Source organism: Nomascus leucogenys, unplaced genomic scaffold (assembly GCF_006542625.1).
Source record: "Nomascus leucogenys isolate Asia unplaced genomic scaffold, Asia_NLE_v1 000685F_117583_qpd_obj, whole genome shotgun sequence".
Taxonomy (NCBI): Eukaryota; Metazoa; Chordata; class Mammalia; order Primates; family Hylobatidae; genus Nomascus; species Nomascus leucogenys.
In genome coordinates, this window is record NW_022095853.1 from 59,783 (window position 1) to 79,162 (window position 19,380).

General features: G+C 48.1%; 1 protein-coding gene across 1 annotated transcript in view; it reads right to left on the reverse strand.

Moving 5' to 3' along the window:
- Positions 1-339: 339 nt before the first annotated feature.
- Positions 340-19,380, reverse strand: part of LOC100598560 (rubicon autophagy regulator) — a 41,631-nt gene continuing 22,590 nt past the window's right edge. The window contains 11 exon segments of the mRNA XM_030808575.1: positions 340-817; positions 1,043-1,136; positions 2,502-2,655; positions 3,098-3,159; positions 5,343-5,581; positions 6,046-6,110; positions 6,681-6,826; positions 7,524-7,656; positions 8,352-8,412; positions 17,811-17,912; positions 18,475-18,685. Of these exon segments, the coding sequence (XP_030664435.1) occupies positions 639-817; positions 1,043-1,136; positions 2,502-2,655; positions 3,098-3,159; positions 5,343-5,581; positions 6,046-6,110; positions 6,681-6,826; positions 7,524-7,656; positions 8,352-8,412; positions 17,811-17,912; positions 18,475-18,685 (1,446 nt within the window). The 3' untranslated portion in view covers positions 340-638.

Here is a 19,380-nt window from a genome sequence, read left to right on the forward strand (position 1 = left end):
TTCAAACAGGAAATCCCAGCAACACAGGGACCTTCACGGCTGCCTCTGAGGTCTCTGAGGAGTCTAGGATAGTCATGATTGTTCTGTGGCCCCCAAAATACCCAAAGAAGTGGACAAAATGCCCACGACGTAGTCCCATTCTCTGCTGCTTCTCCTCGGGGCACAGTCTGACCCCAGTCCAGGACAGGGGAGGGAAAACGCCATCCCCGTTTCAGCAGCAGGAGGAGAGGTGGCTGAGAAAGGCCTGGCTCAGAAGCTCCAGAACGGAAACAAAGGAAAATTGGAAATGATACCTGACGCGCAGGTGAAACCTAGAGGAGAAGGCCACAGATGCTGGAAGAACTTGGTCTTGCTGTCTCTGCCACTGACAGAGGCACTAGAAGCTTCACTGTAGGACCCGCACGTCGGTTCTGATGAAAACACCTGGTGCTTACAAATTATCTGTCATCACAGACTGGACCCATCAACCTACCGACGGCTGACTGCACACGGACGTCAGACAAGTCACTAAAGAAAAAAAAAGATGATGATAATTAAAAAAAAAAAAAGAAGCCCCAGGTGGGGCAAGTCCTTCAAAGAGTGGCTCAGTTCTGCAACAGGTGTGACCCCGGCCCAGAGGGAGGCTTCACGTGCTTTCTTCAGGTGGCCTCCAGGACGGCAGCCTCCAGGGCCAGCGCTTCCGCGGGCTCCTCCTCGTAGTCCGACAGGTAAGACTCCAGGTTCTGCCTGGCCAGTGCCTCCCGCCGGGCCTGCAGCCGCTCGCAGCGCGGACAGCTTCCAGACTTGAAGCAGGCTTTATGGTAACATGCTTTACACTCTACTCAGGTTGGGAAGGTGGGAGAGAGAAGAAAACAATTTGCATTATCTCCAGCTAGAGGTCAGTTGCTGCCACAGCCCCTTCTCACCACCAAGGCGTGGTGTCCCGTGGGGAGGCCCTGCGAGGTGCTGAGTGGCACCGAACCCTTGCTAACAGGGGTGGCTCCGGGGAATCAAGGAGCCCTGTGTTCAGGCTCACTTGCCTGATGCCTGCACCTGCCCTCACCTTCACAGGTCCGGCACTTCTGGAGCTCAAAGGGAAAGATGATGTCATCCTCATTCTGACAGAACTCACAGATGAAGCCCTTGGCTTGGCAGAGCTGGGGAGGAAAAACACAGATGACAAAATGAGGAGTGGCACATCAGGAACTGGCAAGGGAGGGTGAACACCGAGGAGGGGAGTGGTCTACAGGGTTCTGCTGCCCACAGGGAGGAGGCCTGGGCTGGACTCAGAAGCATGAAAGCTAAACTAGGGCCAGGGCTGGGCAGCGTTAGACAAAGCTTTAGGCAAGAGATGAGACAGGCACCAGCTGGAGAAGCTCCGACCCCCAGCGTGGTTCTCCATGAAGAGAGGAGGCGGAAATGGCACCACAAAGGGCTTCCTAAGCCGACAGTCCCATCTGGGTCGTGATTTTATTTCAGAATAGGAACCACAACCAATTAAGATAAAATGTGGAGACAAGGCTGTTCCTCAAATACAGCTCCCAGCCTGGAGTCAGGTTGTAGTGAAGGATTTCCAGTTCCTCCCAGACACACAGGGTTTCCTACCTATGCCCAGCTCTAATTCTGGGACTGTCACAGGAACATAACTGGGCACAGGCTAAGACAGGAAGTTCTAAAAGTGTGATTTCTGCATTTTCAACATGTCGAGTAGATGACGACAATAACAACGTGCGTTTGAGGAATACATAAAGTACACAAAACGCTGTCAGACAAATTACCTCATCAACCCTCAGAAATACTGAGAAGAAAGTAAATTATTCTCTTCATCTTAGAGCCAAGAAAATTGAGGCCTCAGAGGGGACAAGTATTTATTTTGGTCATAATGACTGAGAACAACAAACGACGGCCGAGGGTGGACTCCCTCTCCAGACTCCAGTCCAGAGTTCTCCTCTCACATCATGACAACTGCCTTTTTTTTTTTCCACTCTTGTCGCTCAGGCTGGAGTGCAGTGGCGTGATCTTGGCTCACTGCAACCTCCGCCTCCCAGGTTCAAGCAATTCTCCTGCCTCAGCCTCCTGAGTAGCTGGGATTATAGGCACCCGCCACCGCACCCAGCTACTTTCTCTATTTTAGTAGAGATGGGGTTTCATCATGTTGGTCAGGCTGGTCTTGATCTCCTGACCTCAGGTGACCCGCCCACCTCGGCCTCCCGAAGTGCTGGGATGAGAGGCCTGAGTCACCACGTCCGGCCAACAATTCTTGAGTGAAAGTCTACCCAGTCTTGCCCAGAGCCACCCAGGGCCACAGGAGCACCAGCTCCTCCCCTCACTCGAGGTTTTTAGATCGGGATGATTTGGCTGCTCTCCAGGCTAAGGAACAGCAGCCCTTTCCAGTTTCTCTCCCAGTGCTGATTGGCCATTTCAACTTCCTCCAGCTAAGTGGCAAGAACCCCAGGTCCACCTCGCTCCCTGTATCCCTAAAAGCAAGGGCTCAGCTGCATGCTACAGTGAGACTTTCTCACCATGCATCTCTCCACATGGGCAGCCCCTGCCCTGGTGAGCTCAGCAAGCCGGGGCCCCAGCTCCCCCTTCCTGGTCGCAGTCAGGTCATTCAGTGAGTACAGGTGGAGGTCCTCTGTCAGGTGGCCGGGGACTGTGTCAAAGGAATCCAGAAGCCTACAGGGAGTGACAGGAGGCAGGGGAGGGAATGAACAGTCCGTGTGCCACATCGTAGTAGAAGGATCCCTATCCAGAAACTGCAGAAAGTAATGAGGGTGGGCAACCATCAGCCAGCCCAGGGTTCCAGGCCGCCCCAGCCGTTCCACACTAGTAGGTGTCTGGATGGCAGAAGTGACTTATTTATAGACTCCTGCAGAGTGGTCCACGTGAGACCCAGCCTGCGAAGAGCGGTGGCCTGCCCTGGGTGGAATGACCACAGATCCCCTTCCAGAGAGAAGGACACAGATACAGTTACTGCCGTGGCCTCTTGTTTACCGCTTCACATTTCTGCAAAATCTCTCTACTCTCCTTCGTTACATAACAAGAGCCAAGCGCTGGGATGCGTCCCTTTCGGAGACAGCAACGTGGCCAGAGGGCTCTGGCTCCACACAGGACTTACTCCTTGGCCAGTCGGCAGGTCTTGAACATGTTCTTCATGTGACACAGCTGGACCCGCAGCAGCTGAAAAGAAAGAGGTGGGGGCAGGAGTGGGAGAAAGATGTGAGAAGAGGAATCCAGTGTGGGAAGCCCAGGGCCTTTAAACCCTGGGGGTCTAGAAGCCTCGCATGCTGCAGCCAGAGCAGACTGTCCTACGCTCTAACTGACAACCGGCTTCAGGCTGTCCTACGCTCTGACAACTGGCTTCAGACTGTCCTACGCTCTAATGGGACAACTGGCTTCAGATCGTCCTATGCTCTAACTGACAACCGGCTTCAGACTATCCTATGCTCTAACTCGCTCTAACTCGCTCTGACAACTGGCTTCAGAGTGCCCTCTAGTCAGGGAAGGCCCCTCCGCCAGGTCTGTCTGCCCGAGTCACATAAGCAGTCTGGGCAGAGGAGTGCTCCGAAATTCCAATTTCTCATTTGATATCCGATTCCTCATTCATTCACTAACTTATTCAGTTCCAATTTCTCACTTGATACCCGATTCCTCATTCATTCACTAATGTTTTCAGCTCCAATTTCTCACTTGATACCCGATTCCTCATTCATTCACTAATGTTTTCAGCTCCAATTTCTCACTTGATACCCGATTCCTCATTCATTCACTAATGTTTTCAGCTCCAATTTCTCACTTGATACCCGATTCCTCATTCATTCACTAATGTTTTCAGCTCCAATTTCTCACTCGATACCCGATTCCTCATTCATTAATGTTTTCAGTGAAGGAAGAAATTCTGCTTTTGCCCTCGAGTGCTATCTACAGCTTCCTAGCTGTCATTGCCACGTTTGAGGCTCCAACTAGACAGATAACCTGGGAAATGGGAAGAGATTAAGGAAGTACATAGTGAGGGCATGAATGGAGAGACGGTTACAGCTTTGACACTGCGATAAAAAGAAGTGTGGTAATTGTGGGAAGCCCTATACAACCAAGGGAGGGGAAAAGGGGAGGAGATGAGGGGAGGGGATGGGGGAAGGGGACAAGAGGAGGGGACGGCGGGCGAGGAGACGGGGCAGGGATGCGGGGAGGGGATGGGGGAGGGGACATGAGGAGGGGACCGGGCGGTGGCGGGGGAGGAGACGGGGGAGGGACGAGTGTAGGGACCAGCCCCACAGGGTTGGTGGGTCTCTCCCTGTGTGCGGCAATGAGAGAGTGTAGAAATAAAGACACAAGACAAAGAGATAAAAGAAAAGGCAGCTGGGCCCGGGGGACCACTACCACCAATGCGCGGAGACCGTTAGTGGCCCCGAATGTCTGGCTTCGCTGTTGTTTATTGTATACAAAGCAAAAGGGGCAGGGTAAAGAATGTGAGTCTTCTCCAATGATAGGTAAGGTCACGTGGGTCATGTGTCCACTGGACAGGGGGCCCTTCCCTGCCTGGCAGCCGAGGCAGAGAGAGAGAAGACAAAGAGACAGCTTACGCCATTATTTCTACATATCAGAGACTATTAGTACTTTCACTAATTTACTACTGCTATCTAGAAGGCAGGGCCAGGTGTACAGGATGGAACATGAAGGTGGACTAAGAGCGTGACCACTGTAGCACAGCATCACAGGGAGACGGTTAGGCCTCCGGATAACTGCGGGAAAGCCTGACTGTTGTCAGGCCCTCTACAAGAGGTGGAGGAGCAGAGTCTTCTCTAAACTCCCCGGGGAAAAGGAGACTCCCTTTCCCGGTCTGCTAAGTAGCGGGTGTTGTTCCTTGACACCTTTTGCTACTGCTAGACCACGGTCCGGTCCGCCTGGCAACGGGCATCTTCCCAGATGCTGGCGTCACCGCTAGACCAAGGAGCCCTCTGGTGGCCCTGTCCAGGCATAACAGAAGGCTCGCACTCCTGTCTTCTGGTCACACCTCACTATGTCCCCTCAGCTCCTATCTCTGTATGGCCTGGTTTTTCCTAGGTTATGATTATAGAGCAGGGATTATTATTAGGATAAAGAGTAATTACTACCAACTAATGATTCATATATAATCATATCTAAGATCTATATCTGGTATGACTATTCCTGTTTTATATTTTATTATACTGGAACAGCTCGTGTCCTCAGTCTCTTGCCTCGGCGCCTGGGTGGCTTGCCGCCCACAGACGAGGGGAAGGGATGGGGGAGGGACGAGGGGAGGGGACGGGGGAGGAGACGAGGGGAGGAGACGAGGGGAGGAGAAGGGCAAGACTCTAACGTGGCCTTTTCCGAGGTCTTACCCGGACTTGATTGAGCAGCTTGACCTTCCTATAGAGGGCACTGTTGATGTCCTGCACGTTGAAGAGAGGATCATTCCATATCTTAATGAGCAGGTCCTTGGAGAAATTGCTGACGTAGTACTTGCTGAAGTCCCACTTGCGCAGAACCCGGCTGGGGATGGCCATCTGGGCATTCTCGTGGCAGCACTGGCAGAAGTACTTGCCCAGGTACTCACAGTACCGCAGTCGCTTGATATAATCTGGAAAAACCGGAAAGCCAGAAAGCCAGATGTAAGTTTCCCATCTACAAGCTGGGAAGGTGGCTCTGCTGTTCCCTTGAAAGGGCAGAGAGGGACAGCCAATGGCCTCCAGCAATCTCTGTCTGAGTTCCCCAAAGCTTGCAGAAATCCACACAGTGGAGCCTGGAGTCACGTCCTACCTTGGAGGCCCTGAGGAAATAAAAGCAGCCAGAGACAGTAAGATCCAGCCTTACCAGCTAGCTGGAACTACCCAACTTTCCACAGTATGCAGTCCTGGCCATGTGCTCCCAGAAATCATTTCCCTCTGATTGCCAGCACTCTTGCCTACTACGAACCTGTCTTTCCCCTTCCCTACTTCTGCCACGCCACCTCCTGTTACCGCCTTTGACACGCCACCTCTCCCTATGTGTGGGGGAGGGTACAGAACGTCTGGAGGCAGCATGGTGGGAAGGGAAGGCACTCACCAGGGTCAGTCCGGATGCCACATCCTGCACAGCGGTAATTCTGCTTGGCCACAGCAATTTTCCTCCTGAGGAAGGGTAAGGACAGGGCATTGGCATAGAGCAGCTGCGTGAGGCCTTGGAATTGTGAAGGACTGAGCACACACACTTACAGCTCCAGTTAAGTATTGGAAGAGAGGGGAATTCACCTGTGTTTTAGTTGGACAAAAATGAACCTATTGGGAGAGCTAACTCCATATAGGATTTAGGTCTAGGCAGTGACTCTGCCCAGTAATGAACCACACATTCTGTACAAATGTGAGGAATGAGACGTGGTAAAGGAGAGAGAATGATAGGAGAGAAAAGCATCCATCCATCTTAGAAAGAGAAGAAAAACCAGCAAGCCCACAAAACTACTGGGAGGAAGGCGACAGGTGGGGAATGCCAGCAAAACAAAACCCGCCTCATTTCCAATCAGCTCCAGGAATTACGAGTAAGAAACGAAGAACCAAATGGACAACGCTCCTCCTCTGCCTTTATGTGAAGAGAACCGTGTAGGAAGGACGGCTGGAGGCAGGGACAAGTGAGTGAGACGAAAACCCTGACAACCCAAAGAGGACGGATCTATGCTGCAAAGGGCACAGACACTGGCCACTCACGTTGGGGCTGGATGAACATTAAAAATTATCTGAGGCCGGGGGGGTGCCCACTCCAAGTTGCCACGAACACGAATCCGCAGCTTGTAGATGTCAGCGTGCTGCCCGTCATCCGGTGAGATGGGCAGTGAGTCAGGGATGGGCAGGAGCTGCAGGAGAAAGGCACAGTTGCGGTAAGCTCATGTCAGCGGGCTGCCTGTCATCTGTTGAGATGGGCAGTGAGTCAGGGATGGGCAACAGAAAAACACAGTTGGGGTAAACTCACACGGACGGGCTTGGGAAACACAAATGCAGGACCCTTTTGGCCATGACAGAGCATAATGAGTGAAAGACATTTCAGGAACGTCACAGGATAAGGGCTTCAGGGAACCTTGGTCCTCAGAAACAACCAGGAGGTGCCAAGGTACTGGAAGTGAGGGCTGTGGGTCCCAAGAAGCAAACAGAAACAGCCTACCAGGGCAGTGGCCCACGGCTCATGCTGTCGCTGCACCCATGCCAGGACCCTTGCTGTGCCAGCGTGTTTCATGCCTTAAAGACGACTGCAGAGCAAAGAATCCACACGATTCACTTTTGTGTAGTGTCTCCGAGGTGGCCACACACCAAACGTGACTGAGTCTGACGAGCGGCCATGTGAATAAGGACTGCGAGGCGCCGTCATCTCTGCTCTGACAAGGCGAGCAAGCATTCGCTCGTTCACTTATCACCTGACACATTGTAATGAATGGCTTCCATGAGTAAGGGGGGGAACACACAGGCTCATTCCAGACTAGGGACGTGTGACGAAGGAAAACAAGGTGACAGAGGCTCACGACGGCCCCTGCGTAGGAAGAAGAGCTAAGGACCCACCTTCTGAGGGGCGTCATGCTCCGGGACAAGCCACTCCAGCTCCGAGGCGGCTGGAAGCTGCATCCCCTCAAACTGCTTCAGGAGCCCCATGGCCACCGCCTCAGCAGATGTGGAGTGCAGGAAGCAGTGGGAGCTGGAAAGGGGAGAATCAAGGACGGCTGAACACAGGGAAAGGATGGGCAGACGGGAGGCTTCCCTTCATGATCTCATCCCCCACGCAGCAACTTCTGGGCTGGAAGAACACCCGCAGCACCCCGGCCTGCTCATCACCCTCACACATGGGACAGTGAAAGTCCACCAGTCTCACGGTCCTAAGACTTCGGTTCAAGCCCCACTTCCTGCCACCAGACGGCACTGCTAATGAAGGACTCTGTCACTTCCTTTCTCTGAACTTCAGCTCCTCTAACAGCAAAATGGAGATTATAATGCCTGCTTACAAAACAAACTGAGTAAAATTGCTTTGTGGACTAAAAAGCGATTTTTCCTCCCAAATGAGCTACTGTTTCCCCTGGTTGGGTCTATGATGTGGAATCTGTTCAATTTGATTTCATAACCAAAAACCATCATCACTGCTCTCTTTTGAGACCTTCTGGGGCCTCTGGTTATGATGAGAGTCAGCAGAGAAGGAATAACTCACTTCCAGCTTTGCCTCCACTTCTTCCCGTGGGCTCGGCACCATCGCAAGCCCCTCCCTTTAACCTCGCCTCCTCTTACATCTGGATGGCTTTGCCCAGCCATACGCCAAGAACTGGGTTTGTTTCTCTACATATCCTAAAGTGTTCTTTCCTTTTTAAAAAAAAAAAAAAAAAAAAAAAAAAAAGTACTCACAAGGACTGGGAGGAAACAAAGGATTTGCTGCTTGAGGCTGTGTTCCTTCTGATGTCAGCATCTACATGGAAACCAGAGATAAGGGGAGCGCAATGGAAAGGGGGTGGGTAAGGGAACCTGGAATCTATTACAAGGTGCTCCCAGCTAAGCTCTCAGGGTTACAGCCAGGTGCCACACTCTATGCAGGAGAAAGGAGCAGGTGAAGCTCTAAACAAGTTATAATTTGCCTCTATCCAAGTCAAAACCAGGCTGAATTAGTAACATTATGCATAGCACTGAAAAGGTCAAAGTGTTACAAACTCAGGCAGAAAGACAAACTCAGCTTTGGTGCAAAACAGTGAATGAGAAGACAAGCATCCTAAGGCACACAGGGACACAACCCCTCATATGCACAAACACAAAACAAAGGACTCAAATCTCTCCCTCGTTCTCCACATCTTAACCTTTCTCAAATGGTAAGCTCCCTTAGGCAGTAACTCTGTCTGGTGCATATATATATATATAACATTTAGTGCCTAACACATAACTGGGATCATAGAGGTTCTCATGAAATGTATGTGAAATTGGAACTTTGCTTCTAATATTCCACCACTGTTGCCATTACCCTGAATGTTAGAAGTGTTTGCAATTTTGCCTCTAACATATCATCACTGTTGCCATTTTGCCCCTGAATGTTAGAAGTCTTCTATATCCTTAGAAAAGCTTCATGGAGGAAAAGGAACTTCTCTACAGCTTTGCAGCTCTCTGGAGATGCCTGGTTACCAACACGTTTTGACAAAGATGGTCAACATGATCTCTGAGGCTAATCATACAGGAAACTGTGGCAGACTTTCCATAACCTATTTCTGACAAAGGATTTAGAAGAAGATTTCTAATAACGATATGCCTGAACCTCCAGAGACCTCATCTCCCCAAATACTTTTGATGGAGGGAATGTGAAATACAGCAGTTACGTTCAAGCCAGGCAGACACAGCCTATCCAGGTCATGAAAACAAGACTGTTCTGATAAATACTCTCTCTCACGTCCTTCGCTGCCCAGTGAAAAAGACCTTTCTTTCCTAATTAAGCCTACACAACGACCAATCTACCATGAGCACTCAGGAGGACACGAATCCTGTACGGCATCTCTGTGCACTGGGCTGTGAGCAGCTCTACTGTTCCTCATGTTTCCTCTGTATGCAGATTTTTGTCTGGACAACTAGATTATAAAATCACCCTAATAGGAAATAAGATTGTGTCTTATTCTTCCCTTGGCTCTAAAATACTTAACACAGGGCTCATATACAAGCATATACTCAAATAACATTGTTGACAAACTTACGTCTTCAAAGCTACATATATGAGTAAGATAACAGAAGTAAAATCTGTTGGTTTTCATATGTTCTCTAAGCACAGGACAAGAAATCAACACATTTTTGCTGGTAATTAACACAGCCTATTTAACAACAAAGATGTTCAAGTATACCATGTTTTCTGGCGGAATCTGTGCCACCAAAATCCAGATCCCAGTGCACTGCTAGTTGTCTTATTTCTAGCTAGTTAGTGCTGGTAGAGAAAAGAAAAACAGTAGAGGCAACAGTAGGCCAGACCTTCATAGAATGTTTGGTTTGCGACATTTATTTGGGTAACACTTACACTGCCTTGGGTTGTACCTAAGTCTTGCCTTGCGCTAGGAGCCCTCAGAGTGCTTTGTACATAAAGGTTTTCAGAAAACATTTTCTAAATAAATGATTAATTGGCTAAAAGCAATTAACAGCTATTTCAAATTCCATCCTGTTTGGGAGTAACACAAAAGAAAAAAAAATCTTAGCTATCCCTGAATAAGGAGCTAACCAATTTTCTTATTTTAGTGCCAGGCTATTAAAGAAAATACTACATGCCAGAAAGAACAGGCAGGTGGTAATTCATGGTTTCTAAGGAAACCATTGCCTTCATAAAACTATTTAGCAGTTCTTTATCCTCACAGAGAAGAAACCTTTTTTTTTCTTTGAGAGAAAAAGTCATTCTCTCTTTAGAAAATACAACTGAGTCACACTGTAACATGTTTCTTCCTTTTACTAGAGGTAAAGTGAGGTCGGAGGTCCATGCAGGGGCTTCCCAGGCAATCACGAATACGTCCAAGAGTCGGGAGGGGCCGCCCAGCTTTGGAGGCAAGGCTCTGACCCCGGCGTGCAGGGGAGAAGCACACTCATCAAAGGGGCCGTGACACCACGCAGTGCTGTGGGTCCTGGGCCTGCGCTGCAGCCTCACCACTCTCTGGTCAGTTCAAGCAGACCACTAAGTTGATGCGGGTGAAGCCCCACTGAAGATCTGGATAAAAGCAGACCAAGGTCTAAGCCAGAGAACTGAGGAATGAAGAGACGGGGAGCTGCCCATCTGGATGGATTCAATGTGTCCCAAGTGAGAGCACTTAAGGAGGTCCGAGACACTCGGCGTCCAAGTGGAATTGAACATAATTCTGAAACTTTTTATTGATTTTTTTGTACAAAAACAAGTATTGTTTTGCAAGAGAACTGATTTCAGGTGCTTCTGATGCATCAGATATTAGGTTGAGTCATCGCAGTTTTTGCCATTACTTTTTGCACCAACTTCACAGAATAAGGCCATTATTACTGACTGAAAAAAGTTTAAAAATATAAAAACAAATAACAACAAAAACAATGACAAGTTATAAGGAGAAGAATTTGCGGCGTGTCCAGACACTGATATTGAACGATCAGAGAAGAGCTGGTTAAAACCTTGGTACCTTAGCAAATTTTTAAACAAAGTAAGTGAGTCACAAGAAGAGTCAACTTCAGAATGTACTGGCCAGTTTGATGCTGGTTTCCTTCCTGCTTTCTTTCTAGAAGATAAGGTGATACCCAGCGTATCCGGGAATCCAACTTCAACAAATTTTCTGTAATTGCTGACTCAAAAGGAAACACTTCAAAACAGAGAACCCGAAGTACTCTTGTTTTATAAAGAGAAAAAAAGTAATTAAAAAAGGGATGGGGGAGAAGGAACTGATTACCTTGACCTTGAATTGGATATAATTTTGAAACTTGTCAGAAAGTATAGCTCATGAACGTTCCTTTTTATCTACTATGCCAGCTATCAATTTATTGTCTTTCAACTCCAAATCTGCCCTTGTTTTTGCCTGCTCTGCAATAATGGAGCTGGACACAGAAACATTTCTCCTTTGCCAGCTGGCATGACGTGAAGTTTTGCAGTACAGGACACTGGAGGGGTGCTGGAGGCAGAAGGGGTTTCTCTGGCTGGTTCTGGGTGCTCCTCTAGGCTGACTCCGGGGGAAGCACACCTTGGGCAGCTTTGCAGCAGAGTGCCACGAGTGATGCCCTCATAAACGGCTCCCTTGGCACCTGCCGGGAGAGCTTCCCTGGAGAGCTTTACAGTGAGTGCCACTGGCCTACCACCTTCCCACAGAGGGCTTTCACCAGTACCCTTGGGTTCTGAGATAGCACCTCCCATGGGCATCCTCCCTCAGCACCCCAGAGAACAGTTTCCCAGTGACAGCTGTTGGCATGCCACCTCCCCGTGGAGAGCGTCCCCTGGCACCATCTCAGGGCAGCTCTGTGTTTCAGGGAACCCCACCATCCAGCAAGCCAGGATGTCTGGATCTCAGCCTTGGGGATGTATCACTCCTTTACATTTATTCCTACCCCAGATGCTCCATCTCGGCCCCAGGGATAGTGACTGCTCCTCTATCTGCTCCTCCTGTGCACCTTTTTTTTTTTTTTGAGACGAAGTTTCACTCTTGCCACCCAGGCTGGAGTGCAGTGGCATGATCTCGGCTCATTGCAACCTCTACCTCCCAGGTTCAAGCAATTCTCCTGCCTAAGCCTCCAGAGTGGCTGGGATTACAGGTCCATGCCACCACACCCGACTAATTTTTGTATTTTTAGCAGAGACAGGGTTTCACCATGTTGGCCAGGCTGTTCTCAAACTCCTGACCTCAGGTGATCCGCCCACCTCGGCCTCCCAAAGTTCCGGGATGACAGGCGTGAGCCACGGCTGGTCTCAAACTCCTGACCTCAGGTGATCCGCCCACCTCGGCCTCCCAAAGTTCCGGGATGACAGGCGTGAGCCACGGCTGGTCTCAAACTCCTGACCTCAGGTGATCCGCCCGCCTTGGCCTCCCAAAGTTCTGGGATGACAGGCGTGAGCCACCACGTGCGGCTTCTCCTGTGCACTCTTGAGAGTCTTCTTTACTCCTCATGAGCCAGTTTCCCATTCCGTGATTCCCACATTATAGTAGAAATAATTCTTTATATTAAACTTTCCCTATTCAATTTACTGTGTAGTTTCTGTCTCCTGATCGGACCCTGACTAGATACATCTATGCAGAAGATGAAAATTCAGGAAGAATCCACAGAGGAAGATAAAGAAAAATTGATGCAGCTATAATAGAAGAAGATGGAGATGGGGAAAAAAAAATAACAACAGAACTCTAAATCCAAAGAAGTTGAAAAGACTGTCTGAGATTGGGAGCTTATGAAAGATATCAAACCAACTTGGCAGACACCATCAGCAGAAGTAGATGACGTGAAAGACACAAAAGATGACGCATCACATATTGGATAATTCCATTTATACGAAGTGTCCAGAAAAGGCAAATCTACAGAGACAGAAAGACGAGCAGCTGAGTGGGGCTGGGGGTGGAGACAGGAATTCACCGTAAACTGACACAAGGGATACTACTGGGGCGGTGACAATGTTTTCAGGCTGGATTACGGTGATGGCTGCACAACTTGGTACCAAAAACCGTTGAGCCATACACTTGAAGTGGGTGAATTCTTTTTTTTTTTTTTTTTGAGACAGGGTCTTGCTCTGTCACCCAGGATGAAGTGCAGTGGCATGATCATGGCTCACTGTAGCCTCGACCTCCCCAGATCAAGCAATCCTCCCACCTCAGCCTCCAGAGTGCTGGGATTACAGGCACGCACCACCACACACAGCTAATTCTAAAATATGTTTTTGCAGAGATGGGGTCTCACTATGTTTCCCAGGCTGGTCTCCAACTCTTGGCCTCAAGAAATCCTCCTACCTCAAGCCTCCCAGCATGCTGGGATTACCGACATAAACAGTCACTACGCCCAGCCTAAAAAGCAGCTTTCTAATCGAAAAACATTTCACATTCTTAGTGTAAAACCTGTCATGTGTATAAAAATTTTAAAGCCCCCAAATGGGGAAAGGAAGCATGCTAGAAAGACCAAATCAAGGCCTGCCTGGTGGTGAGAGCAGATTGCATGTGCTCTGAGGGAGAAGCGGCTGACACTCAACACATAAAGGGCTGGGACTAAACACACCGGAAACCAGTTAGAAAGGGAGTCGGGACAACTCCTCCTCAGGCAGGGAAGACTCATGTTAGAATCAATGACGGACGTTCAGGAGTAGGAAAAAAAAGAATCTAATTACTTTTATTTCTCTCATCTTAAAAAAATTAAGTTGATACCATAATATTTGTACATATTGACAGGGGACATGTGATATTTTGATATATGCATGCAATGTGTAATGGTCAAATCAGGGTATTTAGAATATCCATTGATCGAACAGTTATCATTTCTCTGTGTTGGGAATACTTCGAATCTCTTCTAGCAATTTTGAAATACACAATATGTCAACTACAGCCACGCTACTGTGCTACTGAACACTAGAACTCATCCCTTCTGACTGTATGGTTGAACCCACTAACCAACCTCTCTTTACGCCCCAACCCACGTCCTCCCCAGCCTCTGTAACTATCACTCTCTTCTCTACCTCCATGAGATCAACTTTTTTAGCTCCCACATATGAGTGAGAACACGGCAGCTCCTGTAATATTTGTCTTTATTTCTCTAAATCTTGATCTAATCTTACATAATTATTTCAAATTCTAATGCCCAACAATATTAACAGTTTTAATAAAAAGCTCTGGGCCTGGCGTGGTGGCTCACTCCTGTAATTCCAGCACGTTGGGAGGCCGAGGCGGGCAGATGACGAGGTCACGAGTTTGAGACCAGCCTGGCCAACATGGTGAAACCCTGTCTTTACTAAAAATACAAAAATTAGCTGGGTGTGGTGGCAGCTGCCTGTAGTCCCAGCTACTTGGGAGGCTGAGGCAGGAGAATTGCTTGAAACCGGAAGGCAGAGGTTGCGGTGAGCCGAGATTGCGCCATTGCACTCCAGCCTGGGCAAAAAGAGTGAAACTCCGTCTCAAAAAAAATACAAAAGTCCTGAGTTTTGTTGTTGTTTTTGTGTTTTAAAGCCATTCTGAGTAGAAAACTGCTACTTTCTTTCAATTAACCTCACCTACAGGAAACCTACTTGTTCGGATCACAAAGCAAGAACAAACATCTATAGCAGTAAATCCTACTTGTACACAAAGTACCCAGAAGAGATGGCTTTCTAAAAGTTGACTCTGCAAATTCAAAGTTCTAAAGAGACAGTAAGCTTCATACCATTCTACCTACTTCTGCTGTCTAAATGTGTGGCAGGAGCTTAGGTATATGTTTGAACTAAAATTCTTCATCTAACTGTTCCTTTCTAAACTGTCCACTAGCTCCATCAGTCACAATGGCCACTAAATCTAAATTTATCACCGTAGGGAAGGATCACCAAGGACAAACTTGATGAGGAAGATTGCTGGGGTCACATGAGGCAGAATCGGTGAATATCTGAATTGTTCCTGGCTTGTGGTTCTGGCTTAGCTCCAGTTTCTTCCAACTAGTTCTCCAGCCCCTACAGTCCTCGTAACCTTGACAGTTACCACATGATTAAGTATATACGAAAGCTGGTGCAACATTCTCACACATGCATCTACAAGCACATCCACGCTTGCAAGGTAGGCTACCTGAGAACATCGAGGCCAGTGACACTGACAGTCCGTTCTTTGATATGTGAGTCAGGTTAGATCCTTCGCTACCATCTGTGTAATAATGATAATAAAAGGGGGCCCTTAGTATTCCAGCAGGAAATAAACTAGTATTCTATACCGTATGTTCCTGGAATCAAAACTTGCCATTTGCTCCCGAATGGCGTTTAGGAACTTGCATCCTTGGGTAGGTGCTCACTCTAGCTTGGAGGAGAGTCACTGCTACTTCCTACGCCAAGCCCAGCCTCGAGGATCTCCCACGGCAGTGGTTCTCAGCCACGGGTGATTATGGCACTGACAGAGGCATTTCTGATTGTCTCGATACTGGGGAGGGGTTACCACTGGCATCTAGTAGGTAGAGGCTAGGAATGATGCTAAACATCTTACAGTCCACAGCCCAATCCCTCACAGCAAAGAATGATCTGGCCCAAGGGTTGGAAAACCCCGGCCTAAGGTCTTTTCCTTTAAGGATTTCTGTTCTGAATCGACTAGAGAATTAGCTGATTGAACATCTCCTCAGGGCCCACAACCGCAGCAACCGTTTCTAACAGGAGTGTGCTTTGGGCCTCTCTCTCCGCAGGCTCCTTACAGACTGCGCAGTTTCCCGGATCCCTGCTTTGCTGCAGGAAACATGTGGTAGTCAAGTGGACGGATCTGAATTTACCTCATTATTCTCCTCCTGAAATTCTGACTGCTGATGCTGGGAGCGAGGTCAGACCCTCTTTCTTTTTTTTAATTAGGAGATGAAGTCAATCACAGACTATGGTATAACAGAAAATAGATATTTTGTCTTTGTCTCCAGTTCCTGGTGAGAATTCCTAAAATTCTTGGAATTTCTTGAATCATTCAAGAAATTATTCAAAAGATGCCCCTTTCAGTCATACCTGAGTTTATGCTAATGAGGAGACTCCTGGCAGGCCCCTAGATAGACAGCTTCACAATTGGGGGCTATCAAAAGAACCAACCACATCATTAGAGGGTTGGAGCTTTTACTCCCCCATCACCTCCAGGGAGGGGAGAGGGATTGAAGACTGAGCCCAGTCACCAGTGGCCGATGACTTGATCAATGGTGCCTATATAGTGAAACTTCAATAAAAACTTGAACAAAGATGTCCAGGCTTCCTGGTTGGCGAACACATCGATGCACCTGGAAGGGTGGTGCCCCCAGACACCAAGGGGGCAGGAGGAGCTCCTGTGCTCGTGATCTCTTCCTTAGTCCCCGTGTACTTCTTCATGTGGCTGCTCATTTGGACCCTTTACAACAGGCTACAATCGTAAGCTTTCCCAAGTTCTGGGCATCATTCAAGCAAATTATCCCACCTGGGGGCAGGGGGTCATGGGAATCTCTGAATTTGTAGTCAGCCTACAAGCAGAAGGGCAGGTAGCTTGGTGACCTGTGTCTGGCATCTGAAGCGGAAGTAATTCTCACAGGACCGTAGCTGCAGGATCCGTGCTAACTCCAGGTAGTTAGTGTCAGAGCTAAATTGTAAGTCACCCAGTTGATGGAGAATTGGAGAGGAGTTGGAGAATCACATACAAACAACCAACCAAACAAACGAACAACAGGAGTTTTAAATGACTATCTATTGTTGTCATACACAGAAATCAGAGACATTAAGGAGAACATAGAAGGAAGACTTCCTGAATACTGGAAAATGTGTGAAAAAACGGAGTTTCTGAATGGGAAGAAACGTGTGGTTCCTCCATCTGGAGGCCTGTGTAGGCGAATGGGTTCTCCAGATTGTGTAAACAGGAAATCAAAGCCTCTCGTAACACAAGATCTGTCTGTCATCACATTATGTTATAATGGAGAATTATAGATACAGTTCACCTCTGTCTACATACATAATGTTGTAACAGAGAATTATAGATACCATTCACTTCAGTAAGGAAACTACTCTTGGTTTCACCCATGAAGGAAGAGCGTTTGTCCCTGAACTGTTTTTTTGTTTGTGTGTTTGTTTTGCTGATGGCAACTTGAAGAAATCTGTGATTTGCAGGAATGGGACATTAACCTGATTTAACACAACTCCTCCCCAGACTGGACCCCACTGTTCCTCTATGCTGATACTTCCACCACCACCACCACCACCACCACCACCACCAACAGTCTGTGACTGTGCTGAGCAGTGAGCACCGACCGCAAGGGCAGAAATTCAAGCTCTACTTTGTAAACCTGATTTTTTTCCTTTTTGTCCCCCTGCCCCCAATGATTCTTTTTGTCCTTTTCTCTTTTGAACACTCTGAAACAATTTCAGCTGTGTTATGGAACCCAAGAGAATAGGATTCTAATTTCAAGTGGTATGGACCAGCCCTACAAGCTGAAAGGAGGGGTCAGAGTGGGAACCCAAAAGAAAGACACCACTGAGGAGGACGCGTCAGGGTGACATCAACGAGCAGCCACTCCACCTGGAACACCTGCTTCCAGTGTTCTTCCCTACTGACACTGTGAAGGGGTTTTGTTTTTAGCAGAAGGCTGTCCCTTACAATAGCTAACAACAATCCATAATGAAGATCTTCTACTTCAGAAACACTTTGCAGCTTATCATTCTAAATGGAAAGAAACGGAATAAAAGTTCCCTTGTAACAAAGTGTCACTTCTTACCTTGGATTTCAAATTCATCAACCTCATCAGCAGAGCCAGAGTCAGAGAGCTGTGCCGAATCACGTGAGCTGAACTGGGAGCTGCTGGAGGTGACCCGAAAGCCTGTTATGTTTAAAAACAAAAATGAATAAACAGGGCAGAAAGAGATCTTCTTGTCCTTCCAGTGTCACAATAAAAGGGACCTGATATGACCTCAACAGAGAGAAATGGAAACTTTCCCTTTAGAAAGTTTCAAGTAAATAGAAGGTACTACTATCTGGGAAGCAAATCTGGGAGGAGTGTTCTTAGGTCTCCTCATATCAGAAAGCTATTTTGGAAGGGAGCTATTCCTTTATTTATACATATACATATATATATTTAGAGCTGGGGTTTCACCATGTTGGCCAGGCAGGTCTCGAACTCCTGGCCTCAAGTGATCCACCCGCCTCAGCCTCCCAAAGTGCTGGGATTCCAGGCGTGAGCCACTCTGCCTGGCCTGGAAGGCAGGTATTTCTGATGTGGGAAACGGAGAGACTCTAGGATGAGTATTCCTAGTATGGTAGAAAAAAAGTAGGACTACATAGAAATATCTTTCTGACAGCAGAGGAACCACTGGTTTGGGCACCAGGCCTTATGCTGAAGCTGGGAAAATGTGGGAACAGAAGTGTCCACAGGCTCCACTGACTTCCGTGCTCAGCCTCCTGGTACATGGGGAGCAGGTTCTTGGTGCGGATTTGCTGGCGCCGAAGGCGGATCTTCTGCTTCAGCTCCTGGATCTCTCTGTCACTGTCTTCCTCTTCCACGCCCTCCTCCTCTAGGCACTGGCTCATCATGTTGCACTTCATTAGCTCGATGGCAGCAATTAAGGACTCTGAGATGCTGAAGTGGGCATTCTCCTGGGGAAGGAGGGCACCAAACAGGCAAAGGGTTAGAAGTATTGAATGACATACTCATTATAATGTGGAAAGGGGAGTTTCCAAGATAGGAACTGTTGCCGCCAAGAACACCCTGGAGAAATGGACATTTCTACTACGAGGAAAGCCGATGGCTGGAAAACCTATTCTAGGTTTTCTTCACTCTCTTACTTTGCCAAGCCTGTCCCTTCCTGTCTCATTTCTACATAAAAATATGATAGAGAAGAGGCCCAGGATTTCAATCAGGTTCTTTCCCAAAATCATACACCTGTACACAAAATATTAAGGTAAATGCTATGTCTCAAGATAAAAGTGCTTTGTAGTCTATAAAATGCTACACAGATGTCATTTATTGCTTATCTGAGCCTTAGAACAAAAGATAGAATTTGATTCTGGAAACAGTATTTACCTAAGGTGCCAGAGTCAAGGGAACCGCAATCATGCAGCAAAAACAATGCTGCCAGATGCAGCGGCTCACACCTGTGAATCCCAGCACTCTGGGAGGCCAAGCCCAGGAGTTCAGGACCAGCTTGGGCAACACAGGGAGACCCCCCCCATCTCTACAAAAAAAATTAAAAAATAGCCAGGTGTGGTGGCGCGTGTTTGTAGTCCCAGCTACTCGGGAGGCTGAGGCGGGAGGATTGCTCGAGCCCAGGAATTTGAGGCTGTAGTGAGCC